Source organism: Rutidosis leptorrhynchoides, chromosome 1, assembly GCF_046630445.1.
Source record: "Rutidosis leptorrhynchoides isolate AG116_Rl617_1_P2 chromosome 1, CSIRO_AGI_Rlap_v1, whole genome shotgun sequence".
In the NCBI taxonomy this organism is placed as follows: domain Eukaryota; kingdom Viridiplantae; phylum Streptophyta; class Magnoliopsida; order Asterales; family Asteraceae; genus Rutidosis; species Rutidosis leptorrhynchoides.
In genome coordinates, this window is record NC_092333.1 from 96,717,978 (window position 1) to 96,745,259 (window position 27,282).

The 27,282-nt window shown below is 32.7% G+C and overlaps 2 protein-coding genes and 1 long non-coding RNA gene across 5 annotated transcripts; 1 reads left to right on the forward strand and 2 right to left on the reverse strand.

Moving 5' to 3' along the window:
• The first annotated feature begins 5,412 nt into the window (after positions 1–5,412).
• Positions 5,413–7,941, forward strand: LOC139863278 (uncharacterized). 2 transcript variants are annotated; one of them, XR_011764421.1, is made up of 5 exons: positions 5,413–5,440; positions 5,688–5,804; positions 6,504–6,570; positions 6,802–7,240; positions 7,403–7,941. It is a non-coding gene; the product is annotated as an uncharacterized lncRNA (long non-coding RNA). The 2 variants fall into 2 exon arrangements; XR_011764420.1 differs by having other exon boundaries at positions 6,802–7,941.
• Positions 7,942–9,479: 1,538 nt separating this feature from the next.
• On the reverse strand, positions 9,480–13,459 carry LOC139863288 (protein REPRESSOR OF VERNALIZATION 1-like). The gene is made up of 8 exons (XM_071851923.1): positions 13,046–13,459; positions 12,106–12,174; positions 11,336–12,016; positions 11,113–11,250; positions 10,886–10,969; positions 10,237–10,296; positions 10,038–10,124; positions 9,480–9,954 (listed from the first exon to the last, which is right to left on the reverse strand). The coding sequence occupies exons 1-8, from the start codon at positions 13,397–13,399 to the stop codon at positions 9,664–9,666; spliced, it is 1,764 nt and encodes a 587-aa protein (XP_071708024.1). The 5' UTR covers positions 13,400–13,459; the 3' UTR covers positions 9,480–9,663.
• A 7,844-nt stretch (positions 13,460–21,303) lies between these two features.
• On the reverse strand, positions 21,304–25,828 carry LOC139863294 (uncharacterized). 2 transcript variants are annotated; one of them, XM_071851934.1, is made up of 10 exons: positions 25,713–25,828; positions 23,781–24,516; positions 23,379–23,702; positions 23,183–23,301; positions 22,952–23,076; positions 22,746–22,845; positions 22,571–22,642; positions 22,057–22,140; positions 21,772–21,857; positions 21,304–21,653 (listed from the first exon to the last, which is right to left on the reverse strand). In XM_071851934.1, the coding sequence occupies exons 2-10, from the start codon at positions 24,454–24,456 to the stop codon at positions 21,527–21,529; spliced, it is 1,713 nt and encodes a 570-aa protein (XP_071708035.1). In that variant the 5' UTR covers positions 24,457–24,516; positions 25,713–25,828; the 3' UTR covers positions 21,304–21,526. The 2 variants fall into 2 exon arrangements, with proteins under 2 accessions (XP_071708035.1, XP_071708029.1); XM_071851928.1 differs by having other exon boundaries at positions 23,379–24,516.
• Between the last annotated feature and the right edge of the window lie 1,454 nt (positions 25,829–27,282).

The window sequence follows — 27,282 nt, forward strand, 5'->3', positions numbered from 1 at the left end:
TTACTTCACCCCCTAATCTAGGGAACAATGTTTTATTAAAATGACAATCAGCAAAACGTGCTGTAAAAACATCACCCATCATGGGTTCAGTATATCTTATGATTGAAGATGTTTTATATCCAAAATATATTACCATCTTTCTTTGAAAAACCATTTTATTGTGCTGTGGTGATATAATTGGAACATACACTGCACAACTAATGCTCTAAGGTAGAAAATATTTGGCTCTTGGCCAAAATCAAGTAGTAAGTGAAAATATTTATGACTTCCACATGGTATAATGCGAATTAATGTCGCAGCATGTAAATTTACATGTCCACATATAAATATTGAGAGTTTTGTACTCATTATCAATTGTCTAGTTATTAGCTGCAATCGTTTATCTATTGATTCAGCTAAACCAATTTTGTGTATGCACATGAGCAACTGGATGTTCAACAACAATCCCTGTAGATATATAATGATCATTAAATGCTTGAGATGTTAACTCACCAGCATTATCAAGTCTCATCCTTTTAATAGTGTAATCAGAATAATGTGTTCTTAATTTAAGAATTTGTGCAAGAAACTTTGCAAATGCCATATTACGGCTTGATAACATACAAATATGAGACCATCCGCTAGATGCGTCTATTAGAACCATGAAATATCAAAATGGTTCACATGATGGATGAATTGGTTCATATATCTTACCTTGAATTTTTTCAAGAAACATTTGTGATTCTTTTTCACAATATACTTTTCATTAATCACTATATGTGCTTTCCATTAATCACCATATGTGTGTTTTTTTTTTTTTCATAAATCACCATATGTGCTTTTTCATTATATATCCTTTTCACCATATACGCTTTTAATCATATGCGCTGTGTTTTTCACCATATGCGCTTTTAATCATATGCGCTTTGTTTTTCACCATATGCGCTTTTAATCATATGCGCTTTTCATCATATGCGCTGCGCTTTTCATCATATTCGCTTTTTATCATATGCGCCGCGCTCTTCATCATATGCGCTTTTTATGTGAATAGTAAATTAATTAATTTCGTTTTACTATTCATATGAATTAATTTCGATTTACTATTTTGTTAATTGAGTAATATATATACATCATATACTTGTGACTTCGAAGACTCAAATGAATTTGACCATATAGTTATATGTTGTACCTTGCACATTAATTTTCAGTAGAAGCTTTAGATGCATTTTTTTTCTCTTGATGAACTATTTGTTTCATATCTAGCTTAGGCAATTATTGTGAACATTTGGTCCCTATAAGAGCATTTATCTTTTAGACTTTTAGTTGATTTGTACTTGTCACAATTAGGGATAGCACCCGCGGGTCGTGGATGCGGATTCATTGGATCCATCACCCGTACTCGCGGATTTTTTTTTTAAAGAAACATCCATTTGAACCCTTGTTCGTTGAAACAATTTGACTATCCTTTTAACTCCCCATTATTAAACGGGCCATTTTGATGCACACTCTTAAAAAAAAAATAATTTGTTTTTTTTAAGTTTTATTATTCAACCTCCTTTTTTCAACGGTCACGTTTTTAACAAAACATTTGACAAGTTTGGAAAAAATTTTTTTTTTTTTTTTTTACTTTGCTTTCCCCCTTTCTGTAAAACTCATTTAAACACTTTCTTTGTTTAAAAAAAAACTTCCTTTTTTTTATACGTTATCCGTAAATTATAAATATATAAAAAAACTTTTTGTTTAAAAAAAAAACTTTCTAGTTTTTAAAAGGCCACTTGACCAATTTTTTAATTCTTTCACAACACCCGATATCGTGATCGTGACCTTTCACCAAAGCAAGAGATATTCTTGATAAACTAAACACTGACTCGTGTTTGGAATTGTCGGCCACAAAAAAAATTCATTTGATGGAAGTATATTTTTTTTTAATTATAGAAGGAGACCACTTCATTTTCAATACTTCATTTTTGACAAAAAGCTACTCCATGTTACCATTCCTTTTTTTCTTATTTTAACTTTTAAGATTTACTTTTAATAAAAATACAAAATACTTTTTTTCTGATTTTAACTTTTAAGATTTACTTTTAATAAAAATACAAACTACTTTTTGTATTTTAACTTTTAAGATTTACTTTTAATAAAAGTACAAACTACTTTTTCTTATTTTAACTTTTAAGATTTACTTTTAATAAAAATACAAACTACTTTTTGTATTTTAACTTTTAAGATTTACTTTTAATAAAAGTACAAACTACTTTTTGTATTTTAACTTTTAAGATTTACTTTTAATAAAAGTAAAAACTACTTTTTGTATTTTAACTTTTAAGATTTACTTTTAATAAAAGTACAAACTAATTTTTCTTATTTTAACTTTTAAGATTATAAATTTAAGAATAAATATTAGTATGCATGAAATAAATAATGATTAATTGCATAAGTAATCATAAATGTTAGATAACATATAAAGACCCCATCGTATTCGTATTGATCGGAATTAATCTCGACCCATGGTACCGTGTTGTCAAATGACGTATTGCGTACATAAAGTACCGTGTTGTCAAATGACGTGTTGCGTACAATCATGAGGTCTTATTAACATAAATATAAATGTTAGTGAAGTTAATAAGAGTTAGATTACAGAAAATATAATTCAGGCGGTATAACCGACCATATATAACTTAAATAACATAAATATAAATGTTAGTGAAGTTAATAAGAGTTAGATTACAGAAAATATAATTCAGGCGGTATAACCGACCATATATAACTTAAATAACATAAATATAAATGTTAGTGAAGTTAATAAGAGTTAGATTACAGAAAATATAATTCATGTGGTATAACCGACCATATATAACTTAAATAACATAAATATAAATGTTAGTGAAGTTAATAATAGTTAGAAAACATAAATGATAGTTAGGCGACAGTGTCGACCATATATAATTTAGGTGGCAGAGCCAACCATATAATAAGAACAATACAAATGCACTAAGAACTTAATAAAAATTAGTGGTTCAAAATGTTAGTAGTCCAAAATTTGATATATTCAAGTCTGAAAATTATTAATAATTTCATACCTTGATTAGTGACTCGTGATCGTTTGAGATATCCTTTGATTACACTAAGCTCATCGTGCTGATAACGTGTTGTAATTTAGTAGTTTATAACTACCTTTGGCTTATTTACTAAGTAGAGACTTATACATATAAGTAAGAAAAGAGAGAGAGTTTATATATATGAAATATATATCAAAGTGTGTTTTTTGAAGACTAACATAGAGGCCTTATTTATAGTGTAAAATATTACTATACAAGCTATACAAAGTTGACTAAAATTTATCATCCATATGACTTTTTGTACTCATATTATAACAGGAATATTAATTTTATATATATATATATATATATATATATATATATATATATATATATATATATATATCTTGACACAAGAATATTATTATTAGGTTCGTGAATTTGTCAAAAGGCCAAGTCTTATCACCATCTATTCGGAAATCATCACAAGTGAGTTATAGTCCCATTTTTACTATCTAAATTATTTTGGGATGAGAATACATGCAAAATTTATAAATGTTTTACAAAATAAGCACAAGTTCATGGAACTACATTCTACGATTGTTTTGTTATACCGGATATCTGTACTTATTATTATTATGCTTGGTAACCTAAGAATTAGTGAAAAACACTAATTGACGCGAATCCTAAAGGTAGATCTACGGGCACCAACCACCCCCATTTTCGAATAGTGGAAATGCTTTAGTACTTCGAAGAGTTCTTGTCATACGTTTGAATAGTGGAATGTATGATGCCAGATATCTTAAGCGCTCTATGTTAAGGTTGGTTACCAGACGACTCATCGTATGAATGATTTTTGCAGTTGTAATGATCCTGCGCATTTAATTAAATGAAATCTTGTGACTTATTAAATGTTATGATTATTATATAGAAATTAAACCTATGACTCACCAACATTTTGTTGACGTTTTAAGCATGTTTATTTTTAGGTGAATATTAAAAACGCTTCCGCTGTCGTATGCCAACCCAAGGTCAAGATTTGGAGTCGGCATAATTGTTTATATTGTTTAAACTTGCATTCGGAGTATTTGTTGTAATATATTTGATCATATTGTAATGGGTTGTGTAAAAACTTATTTGAGGAGATTGTCTTTGATAGACAATCTAAATTATGTCATTAAGACCTTTATTCAATAATAAAGGTTATGGTTGTTTTTTTAAAAACGATTGCAAGATTTGAAAAACGTCTAATATAGAGGTCAAAACCTCGCAAAGAAACTAATTAATATGAAACGTTTATAATTAATATGAACGGAGCATTTCACTAATCTTATAAAAGGCTAGAAAAATGATGTCATACAAAACATTTATCAAGTCATAAAAAAATCAAAAAAAGAAAAGAAAAAAGGAGAAGTCATCTACATGACATCATAAATCAATTTCTTTTTGAATTATTTTTTAGAGATTTTATTAATAAAAAAAGGAAAAAAAAAAAATAGAAAGAAAAAAAAAATTATTTAAAAAGGGAAAAAGAAAAAATAGGAAAAAAAAATATATGGACACACAGTCAAATTTTTACATCGGTATGATGTTTGCTTGCACGTCTCAATTGATTTCTCTCTTATCAAGAATCAAGAATTCAAATTAATACTCAATCCCTTCTTCATCTCCCATCTTTATCAAACCCTTCACAATAAAAAAAAAAAACACGCAGCTTCTCTTCTTCTCTCTTTCTCTTCTTAAATTTCTTCTTCATCCAACCTTAACCCTAATCTGTAACCGTGGCTGCCACCATTGTCGCTGTAATCGCTGCTGCTGATAGGGTCCTTTTTTCTAAAATCGATAAAGTTAGATTTTATGTTTCCCTTTGATTTAGGGATTTTATGTTTCATATGCTGCCATTCAAACTTACAATCGATTTCACTTCAGTAAGCATTTTCTTTTCTTGGTATAGTTACGATTTCATGTTTTAATTAGTTCAATTGTTGCTTCTTATTGTATGTTACGATTTATGTACGTTTTCATATAGATGATGATATCAATTTGTTTTTTATAACCCTAATTGTGTTTATTATATAATCTAGATTATGTTTTACGAATTATAAAGAGGAATTGAATAATATGTATGGTGTTAGATTAAATGCAAGTGCTTAAAGAATGAAGATTAATAGTCATTATGAAAGTGCATAAAACGTGTTTGATGAAATGTCTGAGAGAAATGCAGTTTTATGGTATGAACTTCTCTCGCTTGCTAATGTATAATAAGACTGAACAAGTGAGTTGAAATGTTAAGTTATTTTTATATATAAATAGTGTTATCAAATTGTGTATTGTGTATTTATCTAAATTGTTTATCTGACCTTTCACCAAAAGAAAAGTTACACTAAAAGGGACGCTGAAGTGAATCTGAAGATGATGAGGCTGTAAGTATTAGTTTGGTTTATGTATAATTGATATGTTATGGTCACACAGTGCTCAATGAAATGTATTGCATGAGGTCATTTGTTTAATATAAATTTTTATTAATTGATTTCAACAAATTATAAAGTTTTAAGATCAATTGGTTTAACAAGTTTGTTAAGGTCAAGTTGTTTAATGTGTTTATTGAGATCAATTAAGTTAAATATGTTAGATAAACTGGCTAAGACTTCATTTATGTATTTGATGCAGGCTTTTGATTTGTCGTTTGAAGCATGAAGCAGAAGAAGAATCAAAGTATTATGGCTAAATTTTGAACCAGCTTCATAGTTATTGGTTGCAAGTTTTGATCTACAGGAGAGCAAAGAAGTAAGATACACTATTACCTGCATTCTCTATTCCTATTCCTGTTATGAATTATTTGTAAACAATTTAAATGTATTACTCTTTATACATCTGTAACACAAGTAAAATAATCTAATCAAAAAGTAATTATTCTTAATTATATTTAATATTTATGTGTTGGCAATAGGCAGGAAATGAGGTTTGGTGAGCACTAACAGAACCAACATCTTAATTTTAAATCTCTTTTGACTTAAACTCCACAAAAGTGGTGAGGTACCAATAAGTTTGTCCATATATCCCATATGAATCACTTATTAGCTTAGATAGTATATTAGATGCATTAGCTGCTGGTATAAAGGTTTGTTCGGTAATGTAATCAAAAGATATATTTCGTAGCTAATTTGGGATTATCAATTGATGTAAATGAGGAGTCTCATGATACTGATTAGAGTAATTTTACAGATTCTCAATTAGGGAAATTATGTATGCGATGTTTGAAATTACTATAAACTACCTCCATTAAAAAAAAACTACTACTAGCAAAAGGGATTTCTCAGTCATTGAAGCACAGTTAATTTACAAGGTATACACATTTAGGTAGCTTAATGGTCCCTAAAATATTTGTAATGCACTAATTTGTTTAATTAGACATGTACCACTTCTATCTAAATATAGATTTGTCAAGGTCACTAATCTTGGTGTCTTTGTTTCCATTTTTGTCAGAAAGCAATTGAAAGCTGATCCAGAAGTACTTATGTGTTAACTACTGAACTTGGTTTAACAAACAGCAGTAAGCATATCTTCGCCTTTCTATTTTTTCTATAAAAAAAATTCTGCAGCAATACATAATACCCGATAATGTTTTAGAATGTGATCTATATTAAGTTTATCATTAAGTTTAGTTTTGTGAGTTTTCATACCTTTAATAATGTAGGTGATAATTTTTAGATATTTAGTTATTTATGTACGAATCTATATTTTACCATTAATTTTGATTAGTTTGTTATCAACTATGTTGCAGATTAATGAACCTATCAACTTTGTTGAAGATTCAATGGCATATTCTTTTGGTACTGTTACATGCTCTCATTTCTTGATAATGGAAGTGTTCCGTTTTCTACACAAATTGTTAGCTCTCATTTCTTGGTAATTTAGTTGCTTCAGTGACCGTTTTTTATGTTTTCTATTTATGGGCAATAAAGTTAAATTATGGTCATTGTGGGCATCTGCAAAAGTTCAACATAGGATGGATTGTTGCACAAAACATTGAAGTTGCTAAATCCATTATACATAGGTTTAGAGGTTGGAAGTAACATTGTCTTATTAATGTGGCGGTTGCGGCGGCCGTTGCAACGGTCAAAAGTTGGGTCAAAGATGGGTCAAAGTCGCTTTAGTAGGGGCAGAATTATAGATATAGTTTGTGTGCTTCTCATTTGCTTGGCGAAATGGTGTTTTTAATGGTAAATCGTTTATATTGATGCAAAGTACTTGGCTCAGTTTCATGTTGGAAATGGAAAATAAATGTTAGCTAATTATATATAGTTGAAATGTATTTATCACTACTTTCTTTAATTGCATATGTACAAACAGTTGATTTTTTTAGTTTTTGGTTGTGATTGCAGCGTACTTCAATGATGCCCAACAGTAGGCTACCAAGGATGCAAGTGTGATTGGTGATTCGAATATTGCCAGAATCACCAATGACTCGATGAGCCTACACATGAGAGATGTGTAAATTAAGTTGAAAAATCTGGGTTTGCTAATTAGTTTAAGTTGTGGTGTTTTTAGAAATGGTGTGCTTGCTGTGGCATTGAAGCTTGAAATTTAATAATCGACAAGGCTGAGAATTGAATTAGAAGGTACGGACGGGCGTTTGATTTTGTATATTTCATCTAAAGGTTGGTACAATAGATGTTCATATTTTACTCCAGTTGACACATACTTTTGACTTGATGTGATGTTTCGTTATTGTTAAACTCCGTTGTTAGGATGGTTTGGTCAAATATGGAGGTGATAATATCTCATAAAACAGTATTTGGGGTTGTTTTGGATGAAGGATGTGAATGGCAAAATGTTGGGTGAAAGTTTTGATTTTACTTTGTAATATTTCTTCTTAATATCTGTTTGTTTTTAGACTCACTTGCTTTAATGTTTAATTAGTACCGAGCACAATATTAGAAGTTGATACATATGAATTACATTACATCTTTATGTGATAATATATTCAAAGTTTAAAGTTATAATAATGACCGGTAGAACAGAATGTATATTCAAAGAATCAAAGTTATAGAAAATACGGAGTAAATCTTTAACCAACCCGTGATTTCACGGGTCTATTAACTAGTTATTGAATTATTAAACAAGTAATACGGAGTAATATATAGAATTTCAAAATGTGAAAGCATGTCCAAATGACTATAATCTATCCATGTCATGACATTCGTAAACTGAAACATTCATTTTATTAAAAACATATCCAAATATTATCTCGCTTTATTTATTTAAGCTTTGAAATGGATTACTTTATATTGTATTTGGAAACATCGCAACAAAGTAGTATTCCAAGGTAAACCTTGGAGTGCCTCGATGATCTTCAACGAAATACAATCTATTTCGTTCTTGTGGATTGCTAATCGTGCAAAAGGGAAAGGCTTGGAGTGGTTAACATGGATGTCGAAACCTTCTGTTTACCTCACTTAACCTGAATTGTGTTCGCACTATGCTTGTTTTAGATTTAATATGCAAAGCTCTAGGATAGAAGGTTGCTCGCTTAGCAACCATGTCTTTTGTTCTCGTGTACTCGTATTGATGTATCGTGTCGTGTGGCGTCCCTGCTGTTTATGAGGGGACGTAGCTTTGTAATTTTCTTCGTGCTAATAAAATTGTTTGCCTTTCAAAAAAAAAACATATCCAAAATACGACAATGTATTTGATAATTTGTTCATGTAATCAGTACATTTTTTGAGTTGGCAACTAAGTAGGTTAACACGTCATCTACCACACTATAGAAAGCCATCGTTATCTCACCAATTATAAGTCATTAGACTTCCTCCACTGAGACTGAATATAGACCGAGCGTTGTCATTCTATGTGAAAAAAACATGGTAAACAAGCAAAGACGCCGTTGTTAACGGTTTTACAAATCAACTACAAACAATGGTCATGGTATGTTGTGATAATTTGTATTTGATTGCACAACAAAACAACTATAGATAATTATAGACTAGAAACTCGTAATTAGGTGGATATATTTATCGGCCAACTCTATTTTCATAAAAGTGATGCACTACGCTACTAAAGATGAAAAGACGATGTACCTACCTCAACTTTCAAACCATGTTCAAAGTTGAACAAAATTATGTAACAAGTTGTCAAGGATGTGGTATGAAACACAGACAAAAGTAGAACACAATAATCAATATCAGATAGCAACCCAATCTTAACAAAATGTGGACCATTTACATCATTTTTGGTTCACCTCTTATATACACAGATTCTACTTTTCAACCCGTAGATTAAAAAACATATAAGCATCCACCATTTCCACCCATACTAGAAGTTAACATTTAACCCAAATCCATTTTGACCAATTACCCAAACCGCATGACCCATCAATGGGCTATTACTAAGAATTTACAATCTATATAAAACTTGCAGCAATGACCAAAGATAATGACCATGAGTACAAATATTCCGTTGATTATTTAACTACATAAAGCACACCAATTTTTTTTAGTTTCCGATAACTATCTATTATGTATCCATGAAATTAAAATCCTATCAAATTGTACGAAACAGTTTACATACGGTTTTATAACTCTTTCACTGACTACAGTTTTTAAACATCTACATTAAAATTTACCACATGATTCAAACCACCAGACTAAACTACAGGATCAGTTGGTGGTGGCGGGTTGTCATGCTCTTCAGTAGTAGACTTGTTGAACGACTTCTGTCTTTCGGGTACAGTTACATAAGGCTCGGTCGCCTTTTTAAAAGACCCATTCACCAAAGGGTTGTCACGAGGGCTAACCAACTTCTTTTCAACATCTTCAAACTTAGCAGTGGCCCATGGTGCAGTGCCTACCGTCTTTGAGCTGGGCCCGTCTATTGTTAGGGTTGACGCCTCATCCCTAGATGCATACCACATGTTACCACATGCAGTACACTCAAGCTGCAAACATTAATTAAAAGAATCAATAAAGAATGGTGATTTGTAATCTTATATAAACGAAGTTTATGGCATCGAGTATGAACCTGGTATCGATCACCATGTCCACCTGATATTATCTCTATCAAGCGCACTTTTTTCTCTGTGCATCTTTTACATCGAGCATCTGTCATCTGCACAGATATATGACAAGTAAGATCATTTAATCAGAATTACAAACATAAATAGATGCTACAAATGAACAAATACACACATATAGATAAGAGAAATTTAAATTTTTTTTACCTGCACTTGTGTATCCTCTTCGGGCTCTTTGCTTGCTATTTCCTCTGCAGTTAATCCTTCCTACAAGTAGACGTAGAAAAAAAAAAAGAATCGCGAACATGTTTCTCGATGTCAGATTTGAAAACGAGAACCTCAAAAGGACGTAAAAAAATTAATATCAAATATGAATTGATACATTTTATAACATATAGATAGCCAGGCGAAGAATAAATTTCCTTTATTCTGTTCTTATCTATTCATACCAAGGTTGTAAAAGTCGCGAGTCGGGACGAGTCGGTCGGGACCTTGGAGGGACGAGTCGGTCAAGTTAAGGACGAGACAGGAAGAATCGACAGTTGACCAACGCTGACTATTTAGTAATGAATAAATTAAGCATATATATCACATATAAATATATCAACCATAATTCATAAATATTTCAAGCATAGATATATAGATATATCACATATGGCACAAATCTAATTTTAAAAAATATAGAATTTTCGACCTAACACTGAAGTAGGCCGACTCAGACCCGATTCGGGTGATTCAGCCCGACTTTGACCCGACTTTTTTGCGTTGACCGACTTTTAGGGCGTTCTTGAGCGAGTCGGGACGGACTAGTCCCCAAACGGATGGGTCGGCTGAATTATACAACAGTGATACATACCTTCAACTCAATAGGAGACATGCTCAAAATTTTTGAAGCTTCTAATTCTCCCTTTAAGAGACGAAGAGCTAGTTGTGCGTTTTTCTGCAAGTGTTTCCACACATACACGATCAGATGACAAGAGAAAATAGACAACTTCAATCATAAACGATAACATGAATGTTTTATATCAAGGATAGATAATTGTACTTAAACATAAATAATTATTATAATAAAATTGTGCTTACCTTAAGATTAAAACATAGCTGCCTCATCTTTTGGTTATATTTCTGATGATCCGAAGATAAAGACTCTTGTGAGGCTAACTCAAGTGCAGTTACAGCACGAACAGCATCGTCGGGCCACATAGGTAATCCAGTTCCATTCTGCCACATAGTAAATTATTATAATGCAGATTTATTAAATCATTAAATTAAATTAAATACCAGTAACATAAAAATGGAAGCTTACATTATCTTCCTTCCCAACACTCTGACTGCCATCTACATTATTGCATACATATTGTACAGCTTCTAGAAGTTTCTCTAACCATTTATCACGATAGTGATCACGCGTGACAGCATCAAACTTCACCAGAATATTATAATACTCCGAAGCAATACTATTACAACTTCCAGGTGTTTCAGACCTTGACAATGGCCCACCAGACTTGTTGCTTACATCATCATCTCTAGTAACATCTAGCGATAACATACTCTTTCTCCTCATCAACCTTTTACTTTTGAATTGATCTTCTGTATTCACAGTATCTTCATTAATTTTAATATCAGGAAGTTCTCCTATTCGAGACATAGTTTTTTGAACAAGAATATCAATCTCATGTTGCATGTGGTCTTCATAATCTTTGTCTGTGAGATTGAATAGACGTTTATCTGTTGTGTCGTATACCTTTCGGACTATAAATCCGGGATGCACTTTACGACTCGGGATCTGTTTGTTTGCGGGTATGAAATGTACTACACATTTGTGCATTACAGATTCGGCTGGGACCTCATCCCTATGGAAACTATAAAACAGCTCACGTGTATCATTTGATTGCCAATTTCCACCGTTTTTCTTTTCGGCCTCTTCGGGTCTATAAAACCATTGTCCGTTTACCATCACATTACCATCTTTTGTCTCGGTGACATCCTATTAATAACCAATATTTAACTTTCAGTTTCACAACAGCATAAGAGATGAAAAAACATTGTTAATAGAATTAAGAAAAAATGGAATACCTTTATGATAGCGACATATGGCTTCTTGTTTGGTGTTTCAGTGTCGGCAACCAAAAGCACAGAATCCTCCTGTAAACGTACTAAGACGGAACAATTAATAAATAGTCAAGTGTAAAGTATTCAATGATAATATAACTTACATTCAAGAACATTCTACAAACTAGAACATGGCACGAGTTTAACTTGGAAGAACTTAGATACAAAACATCATGTACAAATAGTTAAAGAGAAGCCTATATACATGAAAATACATACATGATGCATCACTATATGGTTTGTTACTTATTATAGACTTATTGCCACGATAAACTTTAAGGGGAAAAAAATCATATTCACAGTCATCTTGCACCATTGACTTGGAAATCATGCATAGTATATGTAAAAACTAGGTAACTTTAGCATCGAAGAAGATTTACAGAGGGTAAAGGTGTAAGTGTGTGACAACTGATATAGGATGTTGTAGGCGTTTAATCCTTTACACAGATAAATACATAAAATAATTCTTGTGTAATACGACCGTCATTAGATTTATTTAGCATTCCAATTATCTACCATAGAACCATGACCTACAAAAGGAAGGTAAAAGGCTGCAAACTAAGAACTGAATCAATTAAGGTAACCTTACATACTAACATTAGTTTAGCATTTCATTTTTAGTTACCGATAATTTTACCAATAATTAAATCAAACCCATAGCCAAATCTCACAATCTTCTAGTAATTGCAAACCCTAGAAACCTCAAATTACAATTGGATGTTTAACAGTTAACACTGCAAATTGCTAGTATCCACATAATAATCACCACAGTTCACTCCGCAATTCGAAATGCCAGCAAAACACATAAACAAACTCGCCCAATTTTATTTTTTGATTAATACTACTGTAATTGATAATAGTGCTTATAGATTGAAAAAAGAGGAAGCGGAAAACAAAAACTCACAAGCTCGTAAGTAAGTCCGTCATATTCAAACGACTTATAATGATTCCGCCTCGTTTTGCCCTTGCCTGAAACCCTAATGACGTCACCGATCGGCGTCGCGTCTTCCACCGGTACTTCTTCATCTTCGTTCACCGGCGGTGGCGGTGAATCTTCTTTCTTATCGTCGTTACGTTTTTTATTATCTCGTTTAGGTTTTGTTAACTGTTTGATTGCTTCTACTTGTTTTTCTTCTTCGTCATCTTCGTCGTAGAATTCCATGCGCTTTCTTCTCCGTTGAGTTAGATTCAGTTTCTCCGGTGGAGCGACGTCTTCTTCATCTTCGTCGCTGGTGGCTAAATATCTCCGATTACGCATTTTTGAGAATTTGGAATTGGAGGAAATGAGTGCTTTTGTTTGTTTGTGTGGGTAACCGACTGAAAAAGTGAGCGTGTGACTCAAATGCTTTCGCCAGGTGGCATTTTTTTGAAGTTGAGGTATCAAGCTTAGCTTAGCAAACACCCAAGCGAGACCTTTACAAAAACAGGCCCATGAACAAAACTTTAATCCAACACACAAATAGAAGCCCATAAATCCACACACACAAAAATGCAGTTGAACAAAACTTTTAAGGAAAATTGGTCAAAATGCCCCTAAATTTCAAAGTGTATACCATTTGTTATAATTCAGTAGGCTTATAACTACCTTTAGTGATTTGATTCTTGATTTAGAATACTAATAATGAAGTGTAAGAACAAAGATGATAATGGAGAGAAAGAAAGAAACACTTTGTAAGTGTGAGAAATGGTGCAAGTTTAATGCTTGCATTCATGAGTATTTATAGCCTAAAATCTCAATATAAAAATACATACTTTGTGTACCAAAATTGACTATATGTATACACCAAAATTGACTATCCATATCTATATTATTATTATTATTATAACACTCCCCCTTGGATAGCAATTTTATTTTGTTGAAGATCAACTATAAATTACTGCCTCGTTAAAAACCTTGCTAAAGAAAACCCAGTGGGAAAAAACTTTAGCTAAGGGAAAAAGAGTGCAGCATGGAGTTGACTCCCCCTCAAGTAGACATCGCTTCAGCTGTTACATCTTTTGAACATGTCTCATGCCAATGTTATGAACGTGTGTTCTGAAAATAGCAGTTGGAAGTGCTTTCGTGAAAAGATCAGCAGAGTTTTTGCTAGATTGCACATATCTCATTTCAATCTGGTTGTCCTTAATGAGATTTTGAGTGTATGAGAAGAATCTAGGTGGTATGTGTTTTGTTCGGTCACTTTTGATATACCCTTCTTTCATCTGTGCTATGCAAGCTGCATTATCTTCATAGATAGTTGTTGGACTTTTATCGCGTTCTAGTCCACAAGAATCAGTAATGAGTTGTGTCATTGATCTCAACCAAAAACATTCTCGAGTAGCTTCATGTAATGCAATCACTTCGGCATGATTTGACGATGTAGCAACAAGTGTTTGTTTTTGAGAACGCCATGATATTGCAGTACCTCCATTTAGGAATACATATCCAGTTTGAGATTTAGCTTTATGTGGATCAGATAAATAACCTGCATCTGCATAACCAACCAAATCTTGTTTTGATTCGTTAGAATAAAATAATCCTAAATCAGTAGTTCCTCGAAGGTATCGAAATATGTGTTTGATCCCATTCCAGTGTCTTTTGGTAGGAGCAGAGCTGAACCTTGCCAACAAATTAACTGCAAAAGAAATGTCAGGTCTTGTACAATTTGTAAGATACATAAGAGCTCCAATTGCACTAAGATATGGTACTTCTGGTCCAAGAATGTCTTCTTGATCTTCACATGGACGAAATGGATCAGCTTCAACATTGAGTGATCTAACAACCATAGGAGTACTTAATGGTTTTGCCTTGTCCATATTGAAACGTTTCAAAATCTTTTCAGTATATGTTGTTTGATGTACAAGTAAACCATTAGGCATATGCTCAATTTGTAAACCAAGGCAATACATGGTTTTTCCGAGATCTTTCATTTCAAATTCTTTCTTTAGAAGTTGAATGGCTTCATGGATCTCTTTATTTGTACCTATGATGTTAAGATCATCAACATAAACAGCTATGATCACATATCCGGATGTTGTTTTCTTAATGAAAACACAAGGGCAAGTAAGATTATTTGTATACCCTTTGCTTATCAAGTAATCACTTAATCGGTTATACCACATACGTCCCGATTGTTTTAACCCATATAAAGATCTTTGTAATTTAATCGAATACATTTCTTTGGGTTTTGCATTTGATGCTTCTGGTACCTTAAATCCTTCAGGTATCTTCATATATATATCACTATCAAGTGATCCATATAGATAAGCAGTCACAACATCCATGAGATGCATTTCTAAATTTTTAGAAACTGCCAGACTGATTAAGTACCTAAAAGTAATTGCATCCATAACAGGAGAATAAGTTTCTTCATAATCAATTCCCGGTCTTTGAGAAAAACCTTGAGCTACAAGTCTAGCTTTATACCTTGTAACTTCATTTTTCTCATTTCTTTTTCGGACAAAAATCCATCTGTATCCTACAGGTTTCACATCTTTAGGAGTGAGAATGATGGATCCGAAAACTTTTCTTTTATTGAGTGATTCTAATTCAGCTCGTATTGCTTCTTTCCATTGAGCCCAATCATGTCTATTTTGACATTCAACCATAGATGTTGGTTCTGGATCATCATCATTATTCATGATGTCATATGCAACATTAAATGAAAATTTCTCATCAAGATTTTTCATTTCATTTCGGTTCCATAATATTTTTGAATATGCATAATTGATTGCAATTTCTGTATTGACATCATCAATCTCCTCTGCAGTAGGAGTACTGATTTGTGGTTCTTCTTGAACACTTTCTTTTACTTCATTATCAGCTGATTTTCTTTTTCGAGGATTTTTATCCTTTGAACCGATTGGTCTTCCACGTTTCTGACGTGGCAAAGATTCATGAGTGACGTTATTGCCAGCTTTTGGAATTTCAATTCGAGCTGGAGTATTTACTGCTGGTATATATGATTTTGTCACCGTTTTTGTATCTGTAAATGCATCAGGCAATTGATTTGCAAGTTCTTGTATATGCATTATCTTTTGAACTTCTGTCTCGCATTCTTTTGTGCGAGGATCAAGATACTTTAATTGAGGTTCACACCATGAAACATCATTTTCTTTATTTTTCATTTCTCCCCCTAATCTAGGGAACAATGTTTCATTAAAATGACAATCAGCAAAACGTGCTGTAAAAACGTCACCTGTCATAGGTTCAATATACCTTAATATTGAAGATGTTTCATATCCAACATATATTCCCAACCTCCTTTGAGGACCCATTTTTGTACGTTGTGGTGTCGCAATTGGAACATACACTGCACAACCAAATGTTCTAAGATGGGAAATATTTGGCTCTTGACCAAAAGCAAGTTGTAGGGGGGAATATTTATGACTTGCACTTGGTCTGATGCGAATCAATGCAGCAGCATGTAAAATTGCATGACCCCATATAGATACAGGGAGTTTTGTTCTCATTATCAATGGTCTAGCGATTAACTGTAAACGTTTAATCAATGACTCGGCTAAACCATTTTGTGTATGCACATGAGCAACAGAATGTTCAACAACAATTCCTATAGACATGCAATAGTCATTAAATGCTTGAGATGTAAATTCACCAGCATTATCAAGTCTCACCCTTTTAATGGTGTAATCAGGAAAATGAGCTCTCAATTTAATAATTTGGGCAAGAAATTTTGCAAATGCCACATTACGGCTTGATAACAGACAAACATGAGACCATCTGCTAGATGCGTCTATTAGAACCATGAAATATCTAAATGGTCCACATGGTGGATGAATTGGTCCACATATATCACCTTGAATTCTTTCAAGAAACATTGGTGATTCTTTCTCAACCTTAAGTGGTGAGGGTCTAGTTATCAATTTTCCAAGAGAGCAAGATGTACATGGAACCATTGTATCATGATGGATTTTTCTATCCTTTAGTGGATGTCCATGAGTACATTCAATAATCCTTTTCATCATTGTTGATCCTGGATGGCCTAATCTGTTATGCCATAAACTGAATACACCAGGATCAATATATTTTTCGTTAACTACCATATGTATTTCTGGTACATTTATATGTGTATAATGTAATCCAGAACTAAGTCTTGGCAGTTTTTCAACCACATGACTCTTGTCAGTGATACTTAAATATTTCTCATTTTCTGTTGTCACTGACTGATAATCATACCCGTTAAGGTATATGTCGGAGAAACTCAATAAATTTCTGCTTGACTTGGGAGAAAATAAGGCATCATTTATTAAAAATTTTGTACCATTTGGTAGTATGAAATTTGCCTTTCCTATCCCTTTTATCAAGTTAGCAGGTCCTGATATTGTATGTATAGTTCCTTCCGTTGGTTTTAGATCAATAAAATATTTCTCGGATTTAAGTATAGTGTGTGTAGTTCCACTGTCTGCTATACAGAGATCTCCACCACTTGATTGATGTTGTATTCCAGCAAAATTCATATTGAACTTTAGTGATTTTCAAATTTCTTTGCACTGTGATGTTTGCAGCATTCATTGTGGAGAAAGTTTTCTCCATCATGTCTGCATCACTAATTTCATGTCCACAGAATTTAAGTTGTGAACATGTATTATACAGAGCTGAGCTGTATTCATTTACTTTCTTAAAGTCTTGGAACCTTAATGTTCTCCATTGTTCCATTGCAGCTGGAAGTAAAATTTCTCTTTGATTATTGAATCTGCTTTTGAGACCTTCCCATAAAACATGGGGATCTTCTACAGTCACATAATTATTTTGTAAGCATTCATCAATATGTTGATGAATAAAGCAACATGCCGTAGCTTGTTCTTTTTCAGAACAAGTGTTGTTTTCATTTATGGTTTCAAGAATGCCCATTGATTTAAGATGCATTTTTACTTTTATAACCCATGGCATGTAGTTGTTTCCAGTTGATTCTAAAGGAGTAAATTTAAGCTTTTCCAGATTCGACATTTTCTATTATCAAAAATTAAAACAAACATCATGATAAATTAGAGTCAATTTATATTCATAAGTATATAAACATTAAACATAAATTTAATATAACATAAATGATAAGTAGGTGACAGTGTCGACCATGTGTAAGCAATCATAAATAAATGTTATATAACAAAAATATAAATATTAGTAAACATAAATGAAAATTTGGCGACAGTGTCGACCATATATTTTTTCAGGTGGTATAACCGACCTATATCATTCTGGTGGTATAACCGACCATATATCATTTTGGTGGTATAACCGACCATATATCATTTTGGTGGTATAACCGACCATATATCATTTTGGTGGCAGAGCCAACCATATTTAGTATTAAGATTATCGTGCTGATAACGTGTTATAATTCAGTAGGCTTATAACTACCTTTAGTGATTTGATTCTTGATTTAGAATACTAATAATGAAGTGTAAGAACAAAGATGATAATGGAGAGAAAGAAAGAAACACTTTGTAAGTGTGAGAAATGGTGCAAGTTTAATGCTTGCATTCATGAGTATTTATAGCCTAAAATCTCAATATAAAAATACATACTTTGTGTACCAAAATTGACTATATGTATACACCAAAATTGACTATCCATATCTATATTATTATTATTATTATAACACCATTATCATTTATCCCTTTATTTTTGTAATTAATGTCTCTCACATACCATGCATGATACGTGTTGGTAGTTGCGTGGTGCATGTTTCCGAACATTTATCCGAGACTTTTGTTTTTACTCGTACAATCCACTAAAATTTAAGCAATACGCACGGTGCGTGTTGATCTAATTAAATGATGCTCAATTCTCTTTTTGAATGCGCAACACAACAAAAACACACAAACACTCACCAAATGAGCGATTTGCCAAATTTCGAGCCATTTTCCTTACTCGATTCACATGAACTTCGATCTAGAAGCCCGTTTACATATGATACTACGCACGCACGCTCCGAAAACCCTTGGTTCGCCTTTTTATAAAATCTGTCAAATCCTACCTTTGTAAAGTTGTTGATCAAGAAACTTAACATTGTCACATCTTCCACAATGTCAAACAATCAGGTAAAATCAAGATTCTGTTTATTTGATTCGTTACTTCTTGAATACATTTCGTTGAACGGTTGGTTTGCGTTTAAGTTATTTTGATTTTTAAATCGATTGCGTGCGTATATATAATATAATCCATATATTAATTGTGGTTGTTGTTTAAATGTTGTTGATGTTGCTTACACTTAGTTTAGCTATTATTTGTTGGAAAAAAAAGAGAAACTCATTTTTGAGTTGTTAACACATCACTCGGCAATAAGCCTCACGCACACACCACTCAGTCACTTGGTTGCTGATTAAATGTTGGTAATCTTGAAGCAGAAATTAAACGTTACACCATCTTGTGCGTTTAATTATCTCAAATACTCACTCGACTATTAGTGGAACACACTTTGAAAACAATGTCCAATCAATAATATTAGAACCGAATCTACGGCAATACCATTGTGAGTAGTCCTAGACGGTTTTTGAATACAACAATCCCCGACCACTGTTTATCTCCCATATGGAGACCTACAACCACGTTTCTCTAACATTTTTGAATAGTTGGGATTTACTCGTTAAGAGCTGATGGGTTAGTGCTAAATCTCCCAACAATCATTTGGTGTTTTGTTTGGCTTGGAATGCAAGAGTATGTATTTTCAAAAATCTATTACTTTTAAATCAATTTGTTCTTTATTATTATTCTTATGTTTTCCACTTGTTACTTTCCTTATTGATAAACCTTTGTGTGGTTTATGCTTTGCTGGCATGAAAATTAGCAGCTATTTGCTAAGGATTAATACGAGGAACACAGTACCTAATTTTGAGTTCTCGGTAAAGAATCCAAATGATGTTGGGGTAGCAAAGGCCTGGAACAATAGAGACGGGGTCAGTTCAGTATATATGTTTCACATGGGTCAAAATAAACGAAAGAACAATGTTAGCCGACGAGGATCTAAAGATCATATAAGTAGAGTTTTTAATGATGGCTCAAATGCAAGTTTCTTGTTATTTATGTACAGAATTGATTAATGCAGGAGCTATTGACATTCGTTTTATATGATCTTGCTCGTCCATGACGGTCTGTTTGCGAGTCAAACGAGGTTATTGATCACTATCATTTTGTTTTACTAGTTTCCTACACATCAATGACACTGTCTTTTGATGAAATACCAGTATAGCCAAATGGGTGGGGAGAATGGGAGATCTTTGCAATGTGTCCACTGTCTTTTGAATTTAAAATATTGGGTTACATACAAATTATAAACCTACTTTTAAAAAAGTTTTGTTTTCCACTGACAATAATTATCATGGGATTCTGTTAGACCATATATAACAATATGCAAGTCGATGAGCTTGATACCTGAACTTACTGCCAGACTTGAATCAATCATCACAAAGTTTCGTGCCACTAAGATCCACATACAAGCAAAAGGTACCACAAAATTTCACAAGCACAAATATCATACATGCATAATTGTCAAATTATTACACTAATTCGAAGTACCAAATTAGATGCATACAAACCGCATCTTCCAAATTCAAGTTCACAAATAAAATCACCAAACATTAACTACCAAAGGCGTTAGATGAGGTGTAACCAACATGCAAAACTGACGAAAACTGACGGAGCCTAAGGGAGCGTCAGTTTCGGACGTCAGTTGGACTTCTGACGCAAAAAAAATTCGCCACTTCCTCCTTCAACCAATCACTGATTTTTCTAATTTAATAGATATATATTTTTTTATAATTAATTTATTTTTCCCACCCAATCTTCAATCAGATTTTACCACACCACCCTACTCAATGGTTGGCATAAAAAACTGACACAACGGTAAAAAAAAATGTCAAAAACTGACATTGTCATGTCACACTCAAATTGTACTTTTTGGCTAAAAAATGCACTAACTGCCACTGACATCACAGTCACCAATACAAAACATCCGACCATTTACATTTTCAAATCTGTATATGCAAATACAAACTGCAGTATTTTTTTATTAGTTTAACATTAAATTTATTTATTGTTATTTCTTACTAATATTCATGTGCATAGACAAAGTGTTTTGTTACCTTCTAAGATCTATGAAGTGATTTAAGACTCACAATTCGAAAGAATATATCCAACAATGTGCACATGAAATTTTTATGGCTTCTTATGCTCATTTCCTCAAAATTCTACAAAAAACAATAAAAAATGTTACATCCTCAACCCGCATACATCTTTTGGTATACCTCCTTTACATGATATATGCACTCAATGAATTTCTAATCTAACATCTATAAATGAATTAAAACTATTCATCCACAATTAGGGCCCTCAAGATCCAGCAAAAACATTTCAATGTTGAAATACCTGTTACATAAGCTAAGCGATTTACGAACTCAATGATGAAGACTCGAGTTTAGTAGCTTCCAACGAAAATAATGTTTTGAAAGATTCGTAAGATGCAAAGAAAAGTGCTCCTTGAGTCATGTACATGGCCAATCTTGGAGTCAACCCCCTGTGATAGTACAAAAAAGATCCATCTACCTGTTAGTCCAACATATAGAGCTTAGGACTTGCTCACCGTAAAAGATTATTTTGAGAAATTATATCAATATTATTTTTACAAGACTTACCTATATAGACCCTTCAAGCCTTCATGTTGGGCTATGTTTTTAAGTGTGTCAAACACGCCATGATAGCGGTTTATGGATCCAGGTATCTACACAAAACCTATCCAGTCAGAAAAATTCACGACTAATGAACGAAAATTAAGGAACTTTGTTCACCCTTGTCGTCCCGTCTTATGTTTAATCAAATTAAGAATATAGGAACATAAATCATTTTTTAATTCTTATTCTTATTACATATAAAACAAAATTAGAAAAAGATAACGATAGATGGATTTAAAAAATACAGACCTGTGTTTGTAATCTGGTCTTCACTACGTCAAAAGGAGTTGTAAATAAAGCTGCAGTAGATCCAGCTAATCCTCCGCATAATAGCTAAAAAAATCAGTAATAGAAAATCAAAAAGCTAAAAATCCTAAAAACGCAAAGTTGTCAAACAACAATATCTAGCAGTTGGCCAATAATTGTGATCATAAATAGCAACAGTGTGACCTTGAAATAATATGCAATTACATATCCATCTCCATTCTTCTTTGTAACCATCCCAAGGTAGCCCAAGTGGTTGGGGCCCTGAGATCCTTGCAAGAGGTCTCAGGTTCAATTCTTGGGGTGGCCAGGGAAGGGTTGGAAACAGCCAGGGAGTATTCCTGATGGGCTGCGTACACTAGAGTATGGGGTCGGATTACTCGCCCTTCCCGGGTAACCCGAACAGGGAAAACCTTACAACTTTTTTTTACTATCTTGATCCAACAAAGTATGATATTACAGGCCATTCAATCGTAATAAATTATAGCAGAAAACAAACCGTTGATGTTGTGGTTGGCTGTGCTTGCTGTGAGCTGATCATTACTTTCTTTAAGCTCTCGTATGTATAGAACTGTAATCATGAGAAACAATAAGTTCCACACATAAATATCGAAACCAAACACTAAAAAATCTACTTACAAATCAGATGTTAACTAAGTTAGACAATATCTAACCTTGATGATAGAATGGGGAACGTTCCTACAGAGTACAGCTCCCCATCCATTATATAACGATACAAAGCCTCCCTTCCCTACAATCCCTAATAACGCATTCCTATGAAAATACACAATGGAAAAAGAAACATGTTCATCAGAATCAGAAAAACAATAAAAATGATAATATAAAAAAGTTCATTTGTCACATATTCTTTCTAATTTACCAGCAGTTATGATAGTGTGAGCCAACTTGCATCTGCTGCTTTATTCGTTCACTTGGAGTAAAGACAAATGACGTGGCAACACTTGCACAACCTCCAGCCACACAATGAACCACTGAATGATACTCCTGAAATATTATTGTAACTTAATGAGAAAGATTATTAAACGCTTTACAAAGTTAATTTGTACAATTGCACGTGTTATAGGCAGAAAAATTTGGAAAAAAAAAATACCTTGGCAAAAAGAGGAAGCAAAACGCCCTTTACAGATTCATAACTGAAAGTGTAAATTGCAGAAATAGGTGCTGAAGATGCAATATTGCTTGAAATTCCACGGTAAAGTCCTGATAAACCTGAATATAAGAATTCAAATATATAATCAGGTTCGGTGATGTTTTATTCAACAAGAATGAATTAGTTCGTCACACACCTCTTTCAGATATGATGGATTTGCCTATATATTGAATAGATCTTTGGTCAGTAGGGCAGGACTGGATGATAGTTTTAACTGTATCCATGGGATGCAGACAAAGACTGACAAATACACCCGCAAATGCTCCTGCAAATGCATGTTCTTGTTTTGCAAGTGCATTATGTTGTGTAACTGACAAAGATGAAACTATCTGCAAATCAGTTACAGATTTAGTTTCTTGATCCTCTTTGATCTCATGTAAGTCATCATCTATCTCATCTCTTGAATGCTGTTGAAGGTTAAAAGTTGGAACAATGATGCCACCATCATCTGCAACTGCATCTTGTATAGGATTAAGAAGATAATCAGAACACAGATTGTTAGTATATACACTTGATGATTCCAAAGCCTCGACCTTACAAATGTGGTATACATCACTTTCGGTAGTCATGACATCATCAAGTTTACTCATATTGTTAACTGGATTACTTCTTCCCTTATCATGTTCACTAGATCTCATCCATTCATATATACTTTGCAAACCGTATGAGATTGTTACACTAGAAACCTTTTTACCAGCAGCAGTATCCAGGCATTTAAAAAGGTGATGGTCACTGTTATTCACATTGCAACAATCAAATGCACAGATTTTTTTTGAGACATGTAATAAGTCTAAGTTTTTTTGCACGCTCACTGTAGGCAAAACGTGACTATCATCTTTTAAATTGACCGAGACATTTTGACCCTCAGAAGAAATAGATGCAATTATATTTCCTTCCTTGGCTGGATAACAGAACCTGTTTTCTTTCTGAAGACTTTCATTGTTCTGTGTGGATGTCCTATGACGTAAAACGGGAAGTGATGAGGTGGCAATGTTCCATAATTGGCTGACTCCTGATATGAGATCAGCAGTGCTTAGTACATGAGATGAATTGGTTTCAGCTTGTTTAGAAAAGTTTCTTCCGTTATTATGGGAACCGGGAGCCAAATCTTCACGGGTAACATTCACAAGATCAAAAGTGTCCCCTCCATGAGGATTGTATCTATAATTAATGGATGGTTTATCGTTTCGACGAGATCGAGCTCCCCCAGTCATTAGTGCGATACAACTCAAGAATGTCTTTTAAGATGAAGAATAGCAAGGGATGAAAAACAACTGCAAAATAAAAGTACATCATCATAAGCCTCTTTGATACACATAGTGGTTGGAAACAACTTTACATTGGATGAATTCCTTTATAAATATTCACTCAAGTAATCAAAATCAAAATGTTAGTAACTTATTAAGCAAAAAAAATTCATATATACCCAAATTCCATATATAGTATAGACCAGAGTAGACTTTGTGTTAGAATATTTTTCATATTCCAAAATCTGAATTGCACAATCTCAAATAGTGAAACGGGCAGGTATGAGCCCAACTCTGATATTGTGATAGCCAAATAAATATAACACTAATGATGATAGACTAATCAAATTCCGGGTGGTAAAGTAACTGTTCTAAGGACATATCACTGATCAAATTGAGCATGGATCAGTAACAACCTTGAACCGCTATTAATAGATATTCATAACTTTCTCCGATAAATCCATATTTAACTTTTCTAATAATATTAAAGCACACGGCGTATCTTGCAATAATATCTATAGCTATAATTAATAATATACTAAAATACTAACATTTTCTATCCTAATAAGAATTTGAGTCACAATTGAGTTTCCGCAATTCATAATGTTCTCTAGTGCTGTGCAGTACCAAAAACAACTGGCACTCACAATTGAATTTTAATGACAGGGTGCTTTCTCTAATTATAGGTCAACTTTCAAATGTATCATCCCTCTAGACCTACAATCACTAATCGCATGACTATCATGCTAATTATCAGCAATAAGTGACGTTAAGCCATAAGACACAATCTCACTCATCATAACAAATTACTAGCTAAAAGTTGTAAATTCCTATCTGTAATGACAATTAAAATTGTCAAATGTGAGTCATTGCAAACCACAAGACCTCATCCTCGAGTACACTTTCTAGGTTTCCGTATATTTTATTGCATACATCGAGTAAGTAAAACAGAATAATCAAGCTCATAATACATTTTACACAATCAAGTCAACCCTAGGCAACCTCAAAATCATCAGACGCCATAATTAATATATAAGCAAATGCACTACTGACATGAATATTATCGAATCAAATTGCTATTGATATGTGTTCAGTTAACATGTCATTGAGTACATGAAATTCAGATCTTGTGCCCTGTATGCTCATAGATTCTCACTCAAAAACATACGCAATGTGAAAATCAAATAAATATAGAATAAAAAGATTGCGAGGGAACTACGAACCTGAAAGAAGTATTGGATAGTGATGAAGACTGGAGCAAAATTGTAAGAAACGGAGGGTTTGATGTTTCTGGATATATCATCTGGAAAAGGGTTTTAGTGGAGGTTTTATTTTTTCATATCAAATCAAATGGAAATGAAAATGAAAATTAACTGTCTCTAGATTGCAGGAGAGATCAGTCTCACACAGTATCATTCCACAGTCCACACGGTCCACCAAACTATTTACGGAGTATGTTTATATTTAAGATTTTTTTACTCCATTTTATTTATTTTTCGTAATTTATAGTCATCCTTTCCATAAAAAGAATCCATCTTAATCTATCTATCTATACATCTATCTATCTGTCTATACATTATTATAAAACATGTGTCAATAATCATACGTGACGACTTCTGAATTAATCTACTAAATTAATATTTAATTTTGCTGACATTGAAATTTTAGAAATACTCTACGTCAGTGTACTTGCCATATTTAATTTGAAAGTTAATAATTTATTAATAAAATCATACTTTTCATATCAATTAATAACTTTAATGATTAATTTTTTTTTTTGAACTACGGAGTGAATGAGAATTCAAATATAATACGTCAATTGTACTTCCGATATTAATTTTGAAATTAATATTAATTTCAAAATTTAATATCAATATCAATATTGTAATTAATATTACTCCCGTAATTAATATAAGAGTAGCTTTGAAATTGGTCGTGTAGTGTAAACTAGTGATGGGGCACGCGATGTCACGCCATCGTATGGACAATTTTTGGCAATGTCATGGATCTTTCAAGAGTTGTTTGCGAAGCTTCAGAGGACCTTTTGCGCGTTGCCGCAAGGCCTCACTTTGTTTGCAGTAACGTACTAAAATATATGTATTAGTAGAGGAAACGTTGTTGGAGAAAGTTTGGGGAAAAATTGTAGAAAAAAGAAAAAATTATAAAAAATAATTAAACATAATGTTTTTTTGAAGAAAATTAGTTTAAAAAAAAAAATTAGAGCAATGTTTTTGTGCGGGCCTTTTATAAATTTGTAGGGAAAATGAGGGGAGGATTTAAAATAAAAGTGTAACTCAGTAGTGGCCTCTGTGGGTACAACAGTTTCTGCACAACGTACTACTCAGTGAAGTATAAGATGGGTTACTATTCCCTTACTATTTCCAATTATGGAAATTAGTATATAGTAGTAAAGTAATAGTAATTGTAATAGTAATAATTTGAAAGTCGTTTACTGTGTAAACGTCAACATGTTAGTTGTTTGATTTTTTTTATAATATTGGCCAAAATTGTATATAAGTAATGTGTGTAAGTAAATTAAAAAACAAGTTAGCTCTCTTATTAGACTCAAAAACATCTCTCATTAAAAGCCAATCTCTCTTTGAAAATGATAAATAGCACAAAGATTAGTATATTTGATACTCTTAGAAAAATTAATAGGCGTACTCCAAATATACAAAACAGAAAAAACAAGAATCCATTGAAAATCAATTAATATTAATATCGTCAACCCTTTATATACTAATTTTATTATATAAAAATTGTTAAATTTTGCTTTTTGTCTAATTTTGGTAA